We start from the raw sequence: 22,234 nt of genomic DNA, 5'->3' as shown, positions 1-22,234 counted from the left end.
GTACCTCCTCAGCTGGCTCCACGCCTTCCTACCACTTGCCTGTTCATCCCCTGAACCCATACTCTGATGTTCACCTTCCTTGCCCTGGAACCATTGGGTCCCCTCTCCCCTTAACTGACTCTTACCCTCACCATAAGGAAAGAACAGCAACTACATTATCATCCCCTGCTGACAGACCATTAACCATCTCCTCTGCTCTCCAGGGTTAAAGTTCCCCCACCTGGCACTTTCACTATTCAGCACTTGTAAATAAACATTGTAAACTGTATTCGAGTCTTTGTATCTGTTCACGACAGTACAGTCCTTGTATCTGGGTATAGCTGCAATCGTTACAGCTTCAACCTTCTTTGCAAAATGAGTTTTCCAGTTTGTACTTGTTGACTTGATCAAGCAATGATGGACGTCGAGTGATATAAAAACGGATACTGCTCTCAACAGAAAGGATGTCAAACCCTGCAAGATGAAGGCTATAATATTTTTCTAACAACCAGTCCAAGCAAGTTAGGCGGATTATTGATAACTACAATAACACAAACCCAAACTAACAACTGTCCAACAAACTGTTGGATTGTATACCTGGATTACTGAGCATGGACTTTGTTGGTTTTGAACCAGTTTGACATGACTGTCGACGAAGAAGAGGGCCGGCACCGGAGGAGGGGCCGTGCCAAAGACACCATCTTAGCATAACTGGTTTGTTCCACTTTGGAGTAAGCTGTTCGTGGAAGAATCAGTTTTGTGTTGCGTGTTTCCTTGACTGATGAAGCCTTCTGGATGGAAGGTGAAACGTTTCAGCACAAAAAAAGAAACTGTCCAGATGACCTGACTGAAAATTGTTGGACAAACCCAAACTCTTCATGCTCAATGACTTCAACCTTTCCAGTCTTAAATATTCCTCTTCGAGTCCTCTCAAGCATGACTGCTTCAAGTGCTCTTCCAGGCTATCTCTATACCTCTCACAGAACAGGAGGAGCGTCTAAAGAATGGGACAAAACTTTTTGATGGTGTTGCTGTTTTATTTGTGGCCCAGAGAGAATTTGGGAACATTTCAAAATGGCCTACAGAGATGTATGGTAATGCAATTCAAGAAGCTTCAAGAAAAACATCAGAGACAATGATCAAGGCTTGTGTAGGAACATCTCACAGTACAGAGGTTTTCACTTTAGGCCATGTTCCTCTGAAGAGTCATGCTTGCTGGAAAAGGCTTCTCCATGGCACTCACATCAAGTCTGGACCTATTTTTGTTCATTTGTTTGATTTTTAAACAAAATTATAATTTTTCCATGCAAGTTTAATCTTCATAGATGAATTGGTTGTATGAAAGGCTGTGTTTTGCCAAGTTACATTAAATTATACACGTCTGTGATTTCTGGACAACAGGTTCAGTTTAAGGTTCTGTGAAAAGTATAGTCTCAACTTCTTCCCATTTCCACAGCTTTCTCTTTCTTTTCCCACTCATTTTACAAGCTCTGACTTTTAGCCAATAATTTATTTCTACTTTCCATTCCTACTTTTTGTTGCAGCAACTTTTTCCGTTTGTCTTTCTCCTTTTGTTTTACCTCTCTCCATCACGCCAACTTTTTAATATTGTAATTCTTTTTTTTTCTCCCGGCTTTCATTTAATTCTACATTGTCTTTGTTGCACAGATGATCCTCTTCCTAACAGTTACAGTAAGTCCTCCAAGATAATAAAACATGTTCTGAACTGCACCTTGATAAAAAAAGAAACCTTTGTTTTATCCAGTGCATTAGCTACTACAGGCTGCAGTAGATCCTTATGCTTGACTTGCACTAAATGATAACCATGTGTTCCACATGTTGCAGAACAGACAACATTTATCTTACAGCTGGCCAAAAATCACTGCATGCAAATGCCTTTTTAAATATGTTTCCTATTATCTGCTTCTGAATGTTTGCCAAACTTGTCAAAGTTTTCTTTATAGTTCTTCAAAATCAATTACATCAATTTGTGAAGTTTTCAGAAATCCGTCCACTGCAAATCAATAAATCAATTGCACTATTTAAAAGAATATAAATTATAACTGCTATTGTGGCACTTTATAAGAAGCAGCGCAGTTACAACTACTGGTACTCTTTGCTGCTATTATTTGTCACTTCTTCTGACATGTTACAGATGCACAAAACATCACATTTTATTGATATTGCAATATCAATAGGTGCAATATCAGGATCTGAAAAAAGACAGTTTAGAATGCAATAAATCAAAGGATATTATATTACAAGTATAATGCCAAGTGTATGCTAATAATACTAAATCTGGCCAAATACATAGACTCACGCAGAAAGCATGTGAGCATCACAATGACACGATAGAAATGAAAATATTAATAAATATTAATAATAAATAGTTACAACAATGTTGTCTATGCAACATTAAACTTGTTCAAAATTGCATGATTTTCTTTGTTCTTTTGCTAAATTTAGTTGTACTTTGTGTCAATCGCTAAATTTGAGGTTCATCTGTGCTGAGCACTTCAAGTCTTGTCGACAAACTATCATTTTAAAATTTGATTCATTATTAAACATAATCTAACATGTATATGGGATGTTGTATTAATTTCAGATGAGGATGTTGTAAAGTTGGTAAGTCTGTCAGAAAGATATCAGACTCGAGCTAAAGCGATCATTTCTCACAGCTCTCCGTTTGTGTCTGAAAGCCATTATGTCTCTTGCCTCCGTTAGCAAAAACAACATCAGCAGGCTGAGTACCGGTCTTCATATTGAAAAATCTGTCAGCCTGGATGGAGTGTGCACCGAGTAGAGGTGGGGTAATCTTTTGTGAGAATTGTCACCCTCAGACATTTTTAAGAACATGTTAAATAAATTCCATGACTCAAGAAAACCAAAAATTAGCATCTCAAAGTACATTGAATTAAAAAATATATATATACTGTATTTTTAATTTATTTTGCCTTTTGACTAGTCCTGATGGACGCCTATGACATCAAAATATTAGCTGTCGGTTCACTCCTTCAAGTTAGTTTTAGTACGTCTATTTGTCATATGTTAAGGAAAGATTTTATAGATTTAATTAATTTTTTTTCAAATGGTACTCCACTGGCTTACCTGTATATGAATCACACAGGATACTTAAAAGTAGGAATCAACACTGATGAGGCAGACTTTGACCAGTTCACATCTGGTTGCTAGCCAGATGTTTTGTTTTAACAGACTTGTACGCATCCTCATGTACAAAGAGTGAGCTTCTTTTAACTCCACGGTTTTTTTTTAAACACCCTTTAGTCTCAAATGTGACAAAAGGTGTATTCTGAGGTAACTTCACAGACTTAATTCACCACCCCAGAGGATAAAAACAACTGTTTCTTTTACAATCCTCGTTTAATACCATGAAAGTTGTTTTTTCAAAGAGGAACCTCACAAAGAATTTAGGGCTACCTTTTAACAGGCTTTAATACGCTAAATGTTAATTTGGGAGGAAGCCAACGGAGAAAAACAGAGATGGAGTCAGACGGAATTAAGTCAGAGGCTGCACATAGTGCACCTGGTTGTTCCGGCTATGACAGTTTTACAGAGCCTGGGATTCCCGTCTTATTACAAGTGGAAGTAAATAAGAATAAAAGAAAAAAACTGGAAGGAAGAAGATGACGGCTGTGGGAATGCAGCATGGAGGCCTGAAGAGGGAGACAGGTGGGACAACAAAAATATGTAAAGGTAAGAGTGAAGATTTTAAATGATGGGTCAGCAGGCTGACACAAAGGTGAGCCAGAGCTCCACCACACTGATATGTGACACACACATGTGCAAGTCATCATTAAGAACGTGAGAACATGATTGAAGATCGCAACTGGAAGTAGGAAGCAAGACAAACACATAATGGCAAATGCAGAAGGAAATGTAGTGGAAACGACACAGGGGAGAGAAGGGTCTGCACCTTGACGACGCTTCCACCGAGAACTAAATGAAGAAGAAAATGGGGCAACGGAGACAGAACTGGTGTCCAACAGGAAAAAAACTTAACACGCCATGATTTGTTTGTGAACCTGAGACCCAAAGCTGCCAAGTCTTTCCTACTTCCTGTGCAGAAATCTAACAAAGACAAAATTAAAGAGTGGAATATTGATCCAAAGTTTTGGAAAAACATATTCAAAACTGCATTCAGAATGGTATGATAAAATTACCAGTGCATATGAATGAAGGTTTGCAACAGGTGCATATCTCAAGACGAGAGTAAATTTTGAGCCACTGAGTCGTTGCAAACCAGCTCAGCTTTTACCTAAAAATATGGAGCACAAGTTTGTTTTTCTTCCAATAAGCAATATTCATCCATTGGCATCACCCATACACCCCTTGCTGGGTTTCAGTCGTATCTCTCTGGCCGCATCCAGTTCATCCAACTTAAATCATTCAGGTCCCACTCCTCCCCGTGATTTCAGGTGTGCCACAAGGTTCTGTCCTGGGGCCCCTTCTTTTTCTCATCTACTTTCTCCCACTTGGCAATATCTTCCGTAAATTTAACATTCACTTCCATTGTTTTGCCGACGACACCCAGCTCTTCTTATCCACTGCACCTAACTCTTCACTTCCTCCTTCCTCCCTCACTTCCTACTTAGCTGAAATTAAATCCTGGTTTACAAATAACTTCTTAAATTAAACAGTGATAAAACAGAGTTTCTACTCATCGGCACTAAATCCACCATATCTAAAGTTAACAGTTTTTCCCTCACCATTGACAGCTCCATGGTTTCTCCCTCCCCTCACGTCAAGAGTCTGGGTGTCATTCTTGACTGCACTCTCTTTTCACCCTCACATCAATAATATCACATGGTCTGCATACTTCCACCTTCGAAACATCAACCGTCTCCGTCCATCCCTCTCCCCGCACTCTGCTTCCATCTTGGTCCATAGTTTGGTCATTTCTCGAATTGATTACTGCAACTCTCTCCTATTTGGTCTGTCGCACAAATTACTCCGTATGCTTCAAATGGTTCAAAATTCAGCTGCCTGCATCGTTACCAAACCCCCTCATTTCACCACATCACCCAGTTTTACAGCAACTTCACTGGCTTCCAGTCACTTTCAGAATTCAGTTTAAAATCCTGTTGTACACATTCAAGGCATCCATAACCTCGTCCCTCCCCATCGGTCCGATCTCCTCCACATTATCACCCATTCACACTCCCTTCGTTGTTCCTCTTCCATCCACCTCAACGTGCCTCTCGTCCGCCTCAGCACCATGAGACACTGAGCCTTTTCTCACTCTGCTCCCCAACTCTGGAACGCTCTTCCCCCAGACATCCGTAATATCGACTCCCTTCAGATCTTCAAATCACAACTCAAAACTCATCTGTTCAACTTAGCCTTCTCACTTTAATTTCATGTTATTTTCTTCTTGGTTTAGTGTTTTTATAGACATTTTTTATTTTGGGTTTTTAATGTTGTCAAGTGTCCTTGGGTGTCCTTAGAAAAGCGCTAACAAATAAAATGCATTATTATTATTATAATATTTTCTAAACCAAAACAATTAAAGAGCTACACCTGAATTTGGGAGGAAAAAGTTCCCCCAGTCTGCCATGTCGAAGAATAGTTGCAGGTATTTTACTTTATTACCAAATGATAGGTTTGTTGCCAGGCTTGATGAAAAATTGCCTCCTTGAAAACAGAAATGCTCTCCAGACAGTTCAGATAACTTTTATGTAAAATAATACTTTCATTAAAACATTTAGCTGCAAGCTCACTCCTCCCTTAGGAGGAAGAATATTCTCACAATTAACCGACGTATCAACCAGCTCATCCCATTATCCCAGCAGCGAGAGCAGCGCTTTCCCACCTCCACCATTATCACTCTGAAAATTTGTCCCGGTTTTAAATAACACCTTAGGCCAGCGAACCTTTAGTCCAAGAAAGAGGGGAAACAACTTTTTTCCTCTGTGCTTTTCATTATTTATATCCAGGTCATATCCAACAGAATGGAAGTGGATCCTTTCTTAACACACCCCGGCATTTTGGCTCGTCTTTTCTGGTCCGTCATAAAAACGAGTCAGGGCAGAATTGACGCCAAAAACATTTGCAACATTTTATTAACTTTTATTTAACCAGGCAAATCCCTTTGAACTCGCAAATCTCTTTAGCAAGGAAACCAGAGAAAAATCCACGCAAACACATGGAGAACACACAAACTCCGCATAGAAAGACCCCAGGTCCAAACTGGGAATTGAACCCAGAACCTTCTTGTAGGGATGCACGATATTATCGGCATGGTACTGTATCAGCCGATATTAGCGATAAAGTTAAATATCGGACATGGACCATTCCATAAAAAAAACTCACAGATATAAAAGGCTTTTGTTTCAACTTAATTTTTAATTTCAGAAACTGTCAAGTATATCTATTAATGCACTACTACTTACTGTACGCACTTTTCACTTAACGCTTGTGAACAGATTGAGTTTAGATTTGTGAAAATTTACAAATTTGCACTGTTCGAGTGTTGTCATTGTGTTAGAGAGAGTAAATGTCATGAATAAATTTGACAATAAACATAATCCAAGTTGAAGTGTTACATCATTTTCAGCCCCTTTTTGGCATCTGCATTTGGTAGCAGGTCAAATTGACAAAGACCATGCAGAATCATGTAGTATTTTAATTCCACAGCAGAGAAAGCTCTGTAGTCTCTGTAAGTAGATCTAGGGGGAAAAATATCGGTACTGGCATCGGTTATCGGCCAAATAAGTTTTAACATGTCGGCATATCGGAAAAATCCTATATCGTGCATCCCTACCTTCTTGCTGTGAGGTAACAGTGCTAACCACTGAGCAGTCGTGCTGCTTAAGCTTGAACGTTAAAAAGAAATCACTGGAGTGGTCACGTGCACTACTCGATATAACGACCCGGTGCTTCCTCATTAATGTTGCACCCTACATTCTGAGAACCACTGTGTGAACCTGATAAATTACATTAGAAGGAGATTTTTTTTTTTTATATAAAATCTTCAGGTTTAGATATTTGGTATGTTTGATTTCAATTTTGTATTCAATCACCTTCATATTAATGAATGCAACTTTGGTGTTTAAGTTGTTATAATGGGATTGTGTCTCTTAAACGTTGGCAAACTAAATTTAGGGAAAACATTTGCATTTAAAAAAATCCCAAATAAACAGGAGAAGAACAAAAACTGAGGCTCCTCTTGTTCCTTGATCTGAGAAGCTGACCTAAATACAAATCACATTTGGGCCCATGCTACCATCCCCTCCCCCGCTGTCTCCTCAAAACCTCCTTTTTCCTCTAAACCTGATGTTTTTGGCATCACGACAGTAAGTCGCCGCACTTGCCACAGCAGCTGCCCTGCTCCAGAAATGTGGCCTCGGTATCAGGAATTTTGTCACGGATCCAGTTCCCCCGAGGGAGCCTGGTTCTCATGCAGGCTGCTGCTCCGAGCTCTTTATCTCGAAGGTAGAAGAGGGAAGTTTCCGGGTCATCGTGCATCCAAGTGCTCTGCTTAGAGCCCCCAAAGTCAATTTCAATTTACTAACTAAAGAAGGGCTTAGCTGCATCTCTGACACCAGCGAACTTTACATCTTCCTTGCAATTTCATTAGCTTTAAAACAGTTTGTTCACTTACAGTTGTTTATTGTTTTATAACTTTTTTTTTATTATTATTAGTTCAATTGCAAAGGGTTACTTTGGAGAGTTGTAGGAAAAAATATAAATAAGCAGTATTTTTTTGTTGTTGTTGCTTTTAAACAAGTGTCTTTGTCACATCATCAAAGTTCATGCTCAAAAATCCAGGTAAAAAAATCCAACAAAGTTCAGTCAGGTCATCTGGACGGTTTCTTTTTGTTCAGACGTTTCATCCTTCATCCAAAGGACTTCATCAGTCCGAGGAGCCACAACAAACTCAGTCCCACAAGCAGCACACATAGTGGACCAACCAGTTTGCTGGTGATAAGATGGTTCCTGGAGTCCACCTTCTCGCCCGTCGACTCCTATGAGGCAGCCATAGCCAAAGTGGTTCAAAAGATCAATAAATCATCCAGATGACCTGACTTAACTTTGTTGGATTTTTTACCTGGATTATTGAGCATGAACTTTGTTTTGAACCACTTTGGCTATGGCTGTCGCAGAGGAGTAGACGGGCGAGAAGGTGGACTCCAGAAACCATCTTATCACCAGCAAACTGGTTGGTCCACTATTGGAGTGTGCTGCTTGTGGGACTGAGGTTGTTGTGGCTCCTCGGACTGATGAAGTCCTTTGGATGAAGGATGAAACGTATCAAAAAAAAAAAAAAAAAAAAAAAAGTCCAGATGACCTGACTGAACTTTGTTGGGCCTTTTTCACGTCCTTTTCCAAATTTAAATTATACTGTGCCGGGTTTGTTAACGTTACACTTTAATCTATCCCAAATTGTAATGATGGGCACGCTGCTACATGTGAGATGTGACATGCTTCGAGTGGTCTATCGACACCATCTGTGATTCTTATCAGCAGCACAAAGATACACTCTTGGTTAAGCTGGGAAAAAAGCCAAGGTGAGCAGACTGTGGTTAGGAGGTCCATTCCTCCTTTGCTCTCTTCCATCTTTCAAGGCTTTTTCATTTCAAAGTCTTTTATCGCTATGCCAAGCAGACTCACTCCCACAGTTTTAATTAAAATCTCAAATCTGCAATAACTCTGAAGACTAAGGGGTTGCTTTCAAATGGGTCCAATGATCTTGTTTCTCCCTCTTAAGTCTTTGTTGCTTATTTTATCAAAGTCTTCCATCAAACTTTTTCCCTTTACCTGCTTCTGTTCACCTCACAACAGAAATGCTTCAACATAAGCCAAACAGGATACTGATTTCCCTAGATTTGCACCTTTGTAAAGAAAAGAAGAAAGCAGAACACCGAGAAAATGAACTCGCACTCCAAGTCAATACTCTAATCCATTCAAAGAGCCTGAGAAAAATCCAATCCTTGAAGTCACTCTTCTTGACTTCCCATGACTCCCTGAAGACAAAAGGCTGCCTGTGTGCAGACACGGACTGGATAAAGACCCCAGTCCCTTAAATTCAGTCATCTGGGTGCGGCCTCATCATGTTCTCACACACTTTCCAAAGGCGCAATAAAATAAAATCCATCCCCCCCTCTGGAATTACCCAAAAGCTTTATGTTTCTCTACCTGGGACATCTGTGGCTCGTTTAGGTTCACACTGCAACACAAATGATCCAATCTATCTGGAGAGCTTCTGGGTGAGATTAAAATATGAGCAGGTGGTGGGAAAGCTTAATATTTTAATTATAAGGCGGGAAACATGCAGCAGGTTTTCCCAGAGAGCTTTAAAGCGGAGGCGGACCACCACCACGCACGGACTAAAGAGCGCCTGCGTAAAACTCAGAGGAAACCATTCTGTTTAAAATCTAATTATTCAGGTGACAGCATCAGTCGAGATGGATGATATCAAAACCATTCAGATCATCAATCATTCAGAGTATCCAATCTGTTACTTAGACTACAAGCATGTCTTAAAGACATAAAAACATGGATGATCCTTAAATTTTTTGCCTTTAAACTCAGACAAGACAGAGGTTTTGATTTTTTGAATAGGAGCATCTAAAAAAGTCTTCAGTTGATCCAAAATGCTGCTGCCAGAGTCTTAACTGGAGTTAGTAGGAGAGATCATATCTCTCCAGTTTTAGATTCTCTCCATTGGCTCCCTGTCGAATTCAGAATTTAATTCAAAATCTTACTTCCAACCTATAAAGCCCTCAACAACCTAGCTCCATTTTATAATACAGATCTTACTGTCCCATATTTTCCTAACAGAGAACTTGGCTCTTAGACTGCAGGCTTACTTATGGTTCTTAGAGTTTCCAAAAGCAGAATGGGAGGAAGATCTTTCAGTGATCAGGCTCCTCTCTTGTGGAGCCAACTTCCAGTTTCTGTCCATGAGGCTGACACATTGTCCAGTTTTAAGACTGGGCTTAAGATTTTCCTTTTTGATAAATCCTATAGTTAGGGTTGACTTGTTATGCTGCTATAGGACAAACTGACCTCATTTCTTCACATGAATTGCTGCAAATTGAATAGTTTTCATTTGATACTATTTCTATCCTAACGTCATTCTTGACCTGCCATTGTGTATCTGTTCCTCTCAAACCCAGCCGGTCGAAGCAGATGGCCACTTGTCCTGAGCCTGGTTCTGCTAAAGGTTTCTTCCTCATGAGGGAGTTTTTCCTTTCCACTGTCGCCTTCATGCTCGCTCGAGATGAATCTGTTATGAAGTTAGACTCAAAGCAGTCTGCTCCTCAGATAAATAATGTTAAATTATTTTGATGTATATGAATGTTTTTGTTCAGAGACAACTTCTACTGTGACTTGGCACTTTATAAATAAACTGAAGTGAATTTTTTAGACATAATTTTTACTGAGAGTGATGTCATCAAGAAAAACTACTTAACATTTCTGGGACAAATACTGTACATGCAGGTCCATGTTAGAAATGTTCATAAAAATAAATAAGAATCGATGTCAGTGTTGATGTTTTTAGCTTTTACCTACAGTTTTGCTACTTTTAGGTTTATGCTGCCATTTAGCTAGCATTTTGCTACTTTTAGCTTTTAGCTAGTGTTCTACTCCTTTAGCAAGCCGTTTGCTATTTTTATATTTTATCAAATGGTTTGCTTCTTGTAGCTTTAACAACTTTGTTTTTGCTTTTCTATGACAGCACAGTCATTCAGCACACAGCCTTCATTCAGTGTTAACACACAGTGTTTTCTTGTGTTTGAAATATGCCGTTTGAATAAAAAGTTGTCTAATTTGTTAGAAAAAGGCAGCCTAAACAACATATTTATAAATAGATTTGCTCTGGCTCTTAAAATTAAAGAACAAAGAGCATTTCTCATCAACTTAATAAGGAATGTGTAGTTTCAGTTTCATTTCCTCCATTAGAAAACTCTAAACCGAGCATGGATCATATGAAGCCAAGGTAAAAATCTGCTGCTGGCCTCCAGAAATTACAGCATTTAACACCCAGCACAACGTTTAGAGCAAAACAATATTCAAACAATATCCACAAACAATTTTTTTTAGTTTTGTTGCCACATAAAAATTAGAAATGGCTTAAAAGATGACTCACAAAACCTCCATCAAAAAAAAGTCTGCCAACAAAATAATGCATCCTCATCCTCCTCATCGTCATCATCAGTGAATCAAATATCGCACAATTACGACAATAATTTTATTACGAAATGTGATTTTATGTTATTTATTATTTTATAGGTTATTGTGTGAAACACTTTTATTTTACTAAAGGAAGATGTGTTTCTTTAGTCTCACACAAAAACACAATATACACACAGTCCCACATGAGACCCGTGATAATTTATAATAAATAAATAAATAAATCACTGGAATGTACTTTAAATGTAAAAAAAATTTATAGGCAATTTTAAGTACAAAGAATTGCATTTTCTGATAAAATCAAACAGTATTAAGATGAATTTTAGTTTTAAATTGTTAATATTAATGAAATTGTGGATATTTTACTGTTTAACAGTTAAAATGTTAATAATCCACCATATGATAAAGACGCATTTTAGGCTAAATTTTATGGCTACATAATAAAAACTGGCATGTAAAAACCGAAGTGTTCAGTTCGATTCACTTTTTCTTGCTGTTCATCTCTCCACATATCAAGAAGGTAACGGGGGGGAGGAGGCAGCAAGGTTAGGAATGCCTAGCCTCCTCCGAGCACAAACAGTGGGAAAAAAAGCTCAAAGTATTCTGCAAGGCCATGGCTCATTCAGTGAAAGAGGCAGTGGAAGAGAAGTAGGAAGAGGGGGTCACTCCAACAGTCGTCCCACATCCCACCCACCCCGTGAAGCATTCCACAGGTCTGTCTGCTCACCCATCATTAAGCAAGACCACCTGCTGGCAAATCAGAACCCCCATCATGTTCTCAAGAAGCCCGGTTAACCTCATTAGTACCAGTGAGCCGCTGGACTGCAGTGCACACATATCGTATCAAGTCAGCGTTATGCTGTGCAGTAGAACGCTGCTCAGTAACATTCCAGACAGACAGCTTGTACACTAGCTGCCCTCAGCTTTGTGGATTTAAATAGAAACAACACAAAGAGGACAATGAAATGATTTCTGATGCAGCTGTTGCATGACTGGGCACGGACTTCTGACTGGCTCGCCTCCCTCCTTGTAGAAGAGATAAAAAAAGGTAAGGGGAGGAAGAGATCAAGACTGTAGAAAGAAACAGCCCCTTTGTTGCCGTTTCTCATCAGGGTCCTCAGGGAAAGACTTTGACATCAAGTTATCAAGAGCTGAAACAAAAGCAGCTGATAAACAGAGTGTGGGGGGGGGGGGGGGGAGATACCATCTCCCCGCCTACTCAACACTTCTCCATCAAGAACGCTTCCTCCCTTCGAAACCAAACACCCCTCACCCTCCTTCTTTTTTCCTTCTTGTTGCAAAAGCTAAAAGGAAATGATAAATGTGGCACCAACTTTTGTGTCGAGCCTTCATCCACGCATGCAAAAACACGTTTAACGTTCCCAACGAGACACCAAGGGACCGTGGTGGATTCTGTTTGACAAACTGTCAACTCTAAATGGCAGAGAGCGCCATACTGCTTAAAGGACAGAGGAGAAATGTTTCATGCCTGAATAACCCATAGCAGGTGCGCTGTAAGACAATTTCCATGGGGTGCCAACAAATTAGACACTCCTTCAAGAAGCCTATACGTCATCAGTAGGCCTGTCACGATAACAAATTTTGCTGGGCGAGTGTCTCAGAAATTATTGCGATAAACCATTATATTGTTAGAAATTTGACAATAATTAGTAATTATTGTCAAATTTAAGAGGAAATGTTTGTTAATTTGTTTTGAGTGTGGTACCTTTTTTCAACCACTGGATGGCAGTATAAGACTGTTTGAACTGAATGATGGCTAGTGAGGGAAAGAGCAGCGTGTATCTTTAAGAAAAATGGGAGGGAGGGCCCTTGATGTGTCATGGGCTGTCTCTCTTCGGTTCTCAAAATGGCGGAAGCTCTGTATGGTTTGAGCTATTTAGGATAGCATTTTTCACACAAAGCTTTTAATTTTTAAAAAAATCAGTAAACAAGTTCTCAGCTTCTTTTTGCAGAGAAAAACAACTTTTTACAAGAAGACACTGCTTTCAACCGTGAATTTTGGAGCTTTGACGAGACAGGGAGGAAACAAAAGTACCCAGAGAAAACGCATGCAAACAACTCCACACAGAAAGACCCCAGATCCAAACCAGGGACTGAACTGTGGACTTTCTTGCTGTGAGACAACTGTGCAAACCACTAACCCACTGTGCTGTCCACAGCTTTGCTAGTGTAACACACACAACTCTCAATTTTAAACTTATTTTGAAGCGTGCCCCTGGAAACCCCCTATTAATAGAGTCAGGTAGTCCTGCCATTTGAACATATCCCTTTATCACAAACATTTTGGACAACCCCAGCTCTTGTGAGAACATGTAAATATAGGGGAAGAGCTAAACTGTAGTGGCAAGGGGTGAAATGGGATTTGAAGGGGAAAATAAATGTATTGTGTCATGAACCTCTGATCTAAACTCACTAACCCTTGCATCTTGTACATTTCAACTCACATTATGAAAAAAAAAAAGTCATGTTTTTCCTTTATTTCATATAGCTCTTCTTATTTCTCCTCTTGCAAATGTTTTTTTAGGGCTTTTAGCGGCAAAGGCACTCACACAAAGCCTTTTTTCTTCCACTGCAGACAACGCACCTCCCCACCTAGCCGTCTGCCAGGCATTCCTAGGTCTATCCCAGCTATCGAAAATGTTAAGAATGAGGGGAGAGCAGAGGAGGGTGCAATGAGTGCTGCGGCAGGTAGAGTCTTGTCCCACTGCGCACACTTCCCACAGTCTCTGGGGTTAGTGTTTGTGTGGAGCGGATGGGATCGGACTCAACTGTCTTAATTAAAACTCTTCACTTGAACAAGCCTCAAAGCTCCTTCTCCTCTGGGTGAAGACTTTCAAGCTAATTATCAAGGCCACTTCCTCTCACCAAAAACAAGAGGAAGATATCGTGATCGGTACGGACCTGAGAGATGTCCACAAATACGATTTGTTGGATCATCAAAGGATACGAATCTTCTGAACTTTTCTTAGGCAGCGGCTAAATCTTTGCAAACACGAGTCTTTTCATGAGATTTGTGTTTAGATTATGTTGTAAAGTCCTATAAAGTGTTTTCTTGCCGCTATTCCTTTAAATGCAAGGGGATATGAGAAAACCAGGTTATGCAAAGTAAACCCTCTTCAAACATAAAGCCTCAAAACAAAAAAAGGCTCGTTCTAGACAGTTTGCTCAGAGCCAAGAAACTCTCCTTTCCTTTGCAGGAGTCCAACAAGAAGAAAAGGGTGCTGAATAAAAAGGTTAGTGGAGCAGTGTTTCGTGCCTGGACAGACAAACAGAAGAAGTTTTATGTGCGTGCCAAATGCAACTTAACACTGCAAACAAGCTACATCCATTGGAACATCCTACCACCCTGAAGTGTTCAGAGAAAAATACCAAGATCATACACCACAGGACTCTAAAACAGTGACTGCCTCAGAAATCCCTCAGCGAGGTGATTCGCGCTCTGGTTTACCTTGTTTCCAGCCGGTTTGATTCAGATTCAAACTCAAACTTTCATACAGCTGCCAACTTTGTCAAGTAACAATAAAAAGTTAAACAGGAGCAAGCTTACTGCAAAGGGGCACAACATGCTACTGACTTAGGTAAGCTTTATTAGTTTCGACTGCATGATTAGTAGGTCTGTCGCGATAATTATTCACTTAATTTTCATTTATCGGTTTTATCGTTTCTTCGAGTCTCTCTCTTTCTTCTGGACACTGGATGATAAAAGGCTCAACTCTGGTGCTCTTCACTGACCCTTCCCTTTCTCTTTTGTCTTTAAAATCCGTTTTAACCATCCAAAATCACGTTTTTGGATCATTAAAAGCAGCTAAGCTACGAGCTAAGCTAACAGGCCGACCTCAGGGTAAATACCTCCGTCTTGTCAAGGTTCCACAATTCAAGGTTGAAACCCGTGCCTTTGTGGAAAAAGTTTTTCTCTGCAAAAAGAAGCTGAGAACTTGTTTACTGTTTTTTTTTTTTATTAAAACCTTTTTGTGAAAAATGCTATGCTAAAGAGCTCAAACCACACGAGCGTCCGCCAATTTGAGAACCGAAAAAAGGAAAGAGACAGCCCATCTAATATCAAGGGGCCTCCCTCCCATTTTTCTTAGAGACACGCTGCTTGCTCCCTCACTATCCATTTTTCGGTTCAAACTGCCTTATACTGCCATCTGGTGGTCAAAAAAGGTACTATACGCAAAATAAATCAACCAACATTTCTTCTTACATTTAACAATAGTTCAGATTCAGATTTTCTTTATCGTCGTTCGCACTACATGTGGTACATGTGGTGGAGCGAAATTATGTACACAGAGTCCCAGTTACATCCAACAATAAAATGTAAAAGAAAAATGGTAAGATCTAAGATATGAACTAAGACTATGAATTAAGAAAAGCATCACCTAAATATACACTAAGCACTGATAGCATAAAAACAATACACCGTTACAATAATTACTAATTATTGTCAAATTTCAAGCAATATTATTATTTATCGCAATAATTTCTGAGACAATTAATCGCCCAGCAAAATTTGTTATCGTGACAGGCCTATTGATTAGTCTTATAAGCATTTGTCAAATTACTCCTCAGCCAAACGAAGGATTTCAAAGAACAATTGAAGTTCATTAACTTGTTTCATGCTAAAGCGGTTGTGCAAAGAAATACAATAAACGCCTTCAAAGATTAATAAGTCTTTTTTTCCCATGTGGCCATGGTTCATCCACTCAGCTTATTGCCCTCTTTTTGTACTTTAAAGTTTTTGTTATACAAGAAAGTTGCAATGCAGAAACCCGTAAGTCACTTGTGAAGATCTGCATTAGCCTGCGCTTCCTAGTAAAGCTCTCAAGTGCTGTGCATGTTTGTAGAAGTGGGAGAGTTCAAATTCAGGCCCAGCTACACGGTGCAAAGGTTGAGAATCAACCCTTAACCGTGTCTCCAAGCTATTTATTAGTCACGCCCACCTCAAGGCTTCACTGACAGCCTGAAGCAACACCATAGCAACAAAGCCTCTAAAATGACTCAGGTGTTCTGGTTTCATGGAGTTGAGGAATACTTTAACCCACGGGCCCCGAGGCTATGTCATTTTAGCAGCCAGTGTGAAATCTTGTCTGCTGTAAGTGACTTACAATTACTGTGAGTTTTCAAAAACAGCATGTTCCTCAAGTTGTAAGACATGCTACAGAAATACGTCACAGCTAATTGACTCATAAAATAAGACTAGATTTGCTCATATTTTCCACACGGGGCATACCAACACTCCTTTTCCTTGACACGCACAGTAGCTACTTACCTTCCACGCAGTGCTCCACATCCTCCAGGTTGCGGAGAGTAATCCTCATCAAACTCGAGTTGAGCTGGAGTTCGTTCTTGTGCTCGGGCCCCATGGACTCCGGAGCAAGGTTGAGAAAAAATATGCGAGTGTCTCCCGTGGCCACTTGGTTGTCGCAGATCCGGGAGTTGCCGAACCCGCCGATCATCACTTTGTTGCCTCCATCCAGAAGGATTTCACGGTTGACGTTGGACTTCCCTTTCAAGTAGCGCCAGACCCTGACCTTTAGAAAGCAACCACATGGGAATGTAGGTTTTAGAGTTTTGTAAGCGCCAGAAACATTCAATCAATTTTTAACCCAAAAAAATGTCACCAAAATGTGTTTCGTGAATTCTGAAACATTTTGCTGACAAACAAAAGTTCACGCCAAAGTGTAGGTGTACCGGAGTCTGAATATTCAGAATAACTTTCTACATAATAGGTCTCATCCAGAAGCTTCAGATACAGACTATGTAAGACCACTGCTAAAACTTCTTATAATGCTGCTTGCATGAATAAACTCTGCAACGTCAAAAGTGAGGAAAAGGCAACTTTACTCATAGTCATGGAAAAGTTCCTTCCTTCTGTTACATTTTAGCCGTCTTGTCTCATTTCAGCATTTAGTGTTGGTTTGTGTTTACAGACTGTGAGCCGTGCGCCTCTAATCTTCCCCATTCATTCACCGAGACACGGGAAGCAAGTGGGTGCAAAGGAAAAGAGGAGCGAGGGAGCTGACCAAACACAACTTGTTTATTTTTCACAGATTATAGAGTGGCCTACCGCAAGTCTGCCGTGGTGCAAAAGTTAAGTTTCCCGATGAAAAGACCAGGGAAGGAGGATGCAGGAAGGGGTGCTTCCTGATTGAAAATCGGCCTTTTTTCCTCTTGTTTTAGTGGGGGTGGGAGGGAGTAATGTGTGCTATATTAAAGTTAATCAAAAACGAATGTGACATAATGCACAGAAACTTTAGTTTTAGGTTCTACTAACTTTTGCACATACACATGCAAAACTACCCATACAACCCCATTGCTGAAAAAACTTGAGATGACATGTAAAATGTGGAGAAAAAAGAATGCAATGAGTTGCAAACCTCACAGACCTGCATTTTATTTACAATGTAAATGTTAATAAAATATTGTATCCTTTACAGGAAAACATTAAGGCAACTTTCTACTTTATGGCAGCATCGTATTTCAAAAAAGTCACGACAGAAGCTACAAAAGACTAAACGTAATTGGTGCAAATCAGAAACAAGCGAAGGAGCATTTTACCGGTAATTAGGTTAATTGGGAACAGGTCAGTAAGAGGACTGAGTGTAAAATGAAGATTTTAGAGAGGCTGAATCTCTTAGAAGTAAAGATGGGCAGAGCTTCACCAGTCTGCAAGAAACTGCATCTAAAATTTGAGGACCGACTTCAGAATAATGTTCTACAATTAAAAATTCGGAAGACTTTTTGAAAATCCCATCATCAACAATTCAGAACATCATCAAAAGATTAAAGAATCTGGAAAAATCTCTGCTCAAAGGAAAAGACCCAAAGTCAAAAGAGCCAAAGAGGTGATTAAAAACTGCATTAACAACAGGTTTGACTCTGTTCTGGACATCAGCACATGGGCTAGGAAAAACTTCCATAAATCACTGTACGTAATCACAGTTCACTGTGCCACCTGCAAAGGTTAAAGCGCTATCGTGCACAAAAAAAGCTATGTGAACACCAAAAAGTGGAAAACTGTTCTGTGGTCAGAAATTTTGAAATTACTTTTATTATATTTTTTAAACCACATGTGCATCTTACTGAAGAGGAGAGAAACCACCCCGGTCTGTTATCAGTGCTCAGTTCAGAACCCTGCCTCTCTGATGGTATGGGGATGCATTAGTGTCCTAGTGCATGGACAGTTTACACATCTGATGAGACACCATTGAAACAGAACTGTATATACAAGTTGTATACGAACATCATACACTCCCGTCTAAGACCATTGATCAGCTACAACGCACAAGAACTTCTGCAACTCGTTTCTTCAACTCCTCCACATTTACAGACCGTGACTGCTGGATATGGGCGTCAGCGATCCCCAAGTCCCGGAAAGGATGAAGCGGGTAAAGATAATGGACGGATGGACCATTAGAAGAGAAGATGCTTCACAGCCGTGGGAAACATGGCCCTGTCTTAACTTTGTTGAAATGTGTTACTGCAATAAAAATCTAAAACTACCATGTACGCAATTACTTAGTTTTAACATTTGATTTGCTTACTACGTTCCACTGTGAGCACAATATGGGTTTATGAGATTTGAAAATCATTGCATTCTGTTTTTATTGACATTTACGCCCCAAAAAAAGCCCAACTTTTTCTGAATTAGGGTCCTATAGGTTGTCACAGCCACACCTTGCAGCACTTCTGCTGAGCCAGTACCCATTGTGACTTAAATTAGTATATTTTTTTTTAGTAACAATGATTTTTTTTTTTCCTCATAATTACCGGTATGTTCACTGTTCTCCCCCACAGACACCACATTTAACTTACTACCACTAGTAACATAGCTCTTGTCAACTGCACAATAGATTAAATCTAGATTCAAACAGTGTATCCCTGCGGCTACAGAGAAATGACAAGTTGCATATTTTTCAATTTTTATGACTATAAGTGGGAGCTAACAGCCAGAGGGGGGGGGGGGGGGGGGGGGGCTCAGAGGGACCATTTATCTGCTGCAGTGTGTTTTGAATGATTGCATGCCTGATGAGAGAAGTAAACATAAAATAAAACATCATAAGAGAGGAGTGTCCATTTAACTAAAATGTGTTGGTTGAATGAGTTTTTCATGGAGTTCTAACAAAAAGTATTCACTTTTAAACAACGAGGCTGAAAAGCCTGAGGGCAGGTGGTGTTCACCTGGTGGCGCATGCACTCACCTTGCACGAGTAGGTGTTGTGCACCGGGTCCATGTTAATGATTTCGTTCACGGTTCCGGTCAGAACCACGTTGGCTTCCTCCTCCCTCGCCTCCAAGTTTTTCTCCGGGCAGCTGGCGGCGCAGGGCGGCCACAGAGCCGCGAGCAGCCCGGCGAGCAGCAGCGCAGCCCCGCCGGCCTGGAGCGTCCGCTGGGAACCCATGATGGCCACCGCTCGGACACAAGGAACCCAGAAAAGTTCACTTTGCTTGAAATGTGTAGAAATGTGCCCGCCCTGGCGCGTCCACAAACTAACTCCAGAAAGGGGGGGAAACTAGTTGGAGCGGGTTGAAAATGTTGCGCCGAGCCTGAAGTTGCCAGCAGCGCGTGTTGAGCCTCCTGCAGCCCCGCTGCGCGCATCTGCAGCCCGGGTTCAAAATCCCTCTCTGCCGCCGGCTGGAGGGCGGGGGGAGGAGGGGGAGGAGGAGGAGGAGGGGGCAGGGATCTCTCGCTCTCTCCAGGAATGCAACCACACTCCTCTCTCTCTCTCTCTCTCCACACGCACGCACGCACGCACACACACAGCGACGCTCCTGGATTTGCATGCGATCTGAATATCTGATCCCACAAGTGAGGATGAGGTGGGTGATGGTGGTGATAGTGGTGGAGGTGGGGGGGGGGGGATGTCTGGAAGTGACTGTCCAACGCCACCCCCAGTTGGACACACAGCGTCTTTACCTCTCCTTATCAACACCGCCCTTATCAATATATCGATAACCTGAAAAGATGGAGTGTTTCACTGCGCCCCCCCCCCCCCCCTGAGAGGCCCTTACTGTTACTGTTGGAAAAGTTTTAGCTGATGTGTCAAATGAGCTGATATTTGGTAAATGGGTTATTTAAAAAATGATTTATTATTATAACAGGTCGTAAATAAAAGTCCTTTGTGCCAACAGGACAATCAAACTTTACTGACACCTCAAATGAAGCACAGTTGATCAATAGTTGATCAATTTAATTCAGAGTTGTTGTTTTTTTTGTTTTTTTTTTTTGTTTTGCACATCAATGCCCTTAAAATTTGAGCTCGGTATAAAATAAAGTGATTTTTGTGGAAATTATTGTGTTTGCATTAACTATTTTAAAATGTTAAACCGCCAGGCTGGACAGCTTACAGGAACAACAGCACAAATCAGAAAGATAGATCAGAAACGTGCTGAAAACATGGCTGTAAACAAGAATTTAAGGAACTTTAAAAAAAGGAAAACAATCAAAACTCCAAAGCTGTGTATCTTGTTTTGAATTTGGCGCTGTATTTTATCTCTAAAAAGAGTTTAAATAAGTTTTTTGTGTGTGTGGATTGAGTTTAATCAAACTGTTTCCATCTGTTTTCAGTTTTGATTTATTAAAAAGTTGGTTAGATGCCTTTTTCAGTTATCACAAGCCTTTCAGGTGTTTTTGTTTAAGGACCTTGACGTTCACTGTTTTGGGTCTGTCCCTTTGTTTTCACACACATTCTTAGGACGCTGGTTCCAGTTGCTCTCAAGCAAACCCCAGGGTGGGTCTATGCCAAGGCAGTAAATCAGCAAAGTGCTCTAAAGATCTGATGGGAGAACAACACTAAGAAAGTTACCGTATTTTTTGGCCTATAAGTCACTTCTTTTTTTTTTTTTTTTTGCATAATTTGCCTGCCCTGCAACTTATACGCCAAAGCGATGTATTTATGGATTTTTCCCCATATTTATAAACTAATTTTTGGCTGAGATATAACTGTTTTCATTCATTCTCACTGTTATGTGCCTGGGGCACATTGGCCTTATTGTTTTGTCCTTGGGACATGTTTTGAGTTGACTGATTAGCCTTTAATTGTTTTGGGCTGTGGCCTTTTCTGCCTCACCTATTTAAGAGGTTGGTCCCAGGGAGCTCTGCTCCCCTTCCCCTTTCAACTTTCCCTCTCATGGCTCTTGGCTCTCTTGGCTTTCTCAGGGATCTTTTTGCTCTTTTTAGCCCTCAGACTCCCTCTTTTTGGATCCTCACAGACTCCCCACATTTTTGGACCTTTTTCTTGGCCGCCCTGGTTTTCTCAGGGCTCTTGTTTTTTTTCTTTGTCCCGAAGCTGTGGCCTGCTGTCGGTGACCTCAGCCACCTCAGGTAATTTTTGTAAACTTTTTTTATAATTTTTGTAACTTTGGCCTGGTGGGACTGGGTGTCCTGTATTCGCCCTTTTCTATTGTAATGGGGGTTTTGTAGGTTTTATCTAGTTTTAGTCTGGTACCAGCAGCGGCTTCGACGGCCCTGTATAGGGTTGGCCCACTGCAGTACCTTTTTGTTCTGTTTGACCAGGTCGCCAGGTCCAGCTTTAAGTTGTTACTTTGGATTTTTGTGTCTTTTTTGGTGGACACGGGAATTGGGGGTTCTTTACAACCTTCTTTTTTTCAGGAAGCAGCAGCCTAAATAAATTGAAAGTTTCAACTCTCATATTTGTCTCGTGTCCTCCTTTAATATGTTGTGCCCTTGGTGGATGTAATATTAATTGGGGGCTCATCCGGGATTGAAAATATTGAACACTAAATTTTCAACCACTAGATGGCACTCAAGTTGTATGGCATGCTGTTGTGTCATGTAATACATAAAAGTGGCTATTAATGACACAGTTGGCTTGCCACAGCTTCCCATCTTCGTCCAGCTTGCCTGAAGCAACCGTCAAATCAGCTTCATTTTGCTGTGCCATGTACGCCGTAAAATATGGTAGATCCATACATATAAAAACTGAAATTTGGGGGGGGGGGGGGGATTACAAACTATCCATAACAACTTTATATGACATGATTTATGCTGTATAGAAGGAAAATTCAACTGTTTTCTGTATTTTAAAGTGGATGTTCCTCACATGCATATGTTCTC

The 22,234-nt window shown here is 40.5% G+C and overlaps 1 protein-coding gene across 1 annotated transcript in view; it reads right to left on the bottom strand.

Annotated features, from left to right (window-relative positions):
- The window catches only part of LOC119417326 (agrin), a 91,294-nt gene extending 71,535 nt beyond the window's left edge, over window positions 1–19,759 (bottom strand). Inside the window, exons 1-2 of the mRNA XM_037684534.1 lie at window positions 19,359–19,759; window positions 16,427–16,688 (exon numbers count right to left, since the gene is read on the bottom strand). Of these exons, the coding sequence (XP_037540462.1) occupies window positions 16,427–16,688; window positions 19,359–19,559 (463 nt within the window). The 5' untranslated portion in view covers window positions 19,560–19,759. The remainder of the gene's footprint in view (window positions 1–16,426; window positions 16,689–19,358) is intronic.
- Window positions 19,760–22,234: the final 2,475 nt, after the last annotated feature.

Source organism: Nematolebias whitei, chromosome 11, assembly GCF_014905685.2.
Source record: "Nematolebias whitei isolate Nwh7 chromosome 11, NemWhi1, whole genome shotgun sequence".
In the NCBI taxonomy this organism is placed as follows: Eukaryota; Metazoa; Chordata; class Actinopteri; order Cyprinodontiformes; family Rivulidae; genus Nematolebias; species Nematolebias whitei.
The sequence above is the reverse complement of the archived record's forward strand: the minus strand, read 5'-3'. Positions and strand labels throughout refer to the sequence as shown.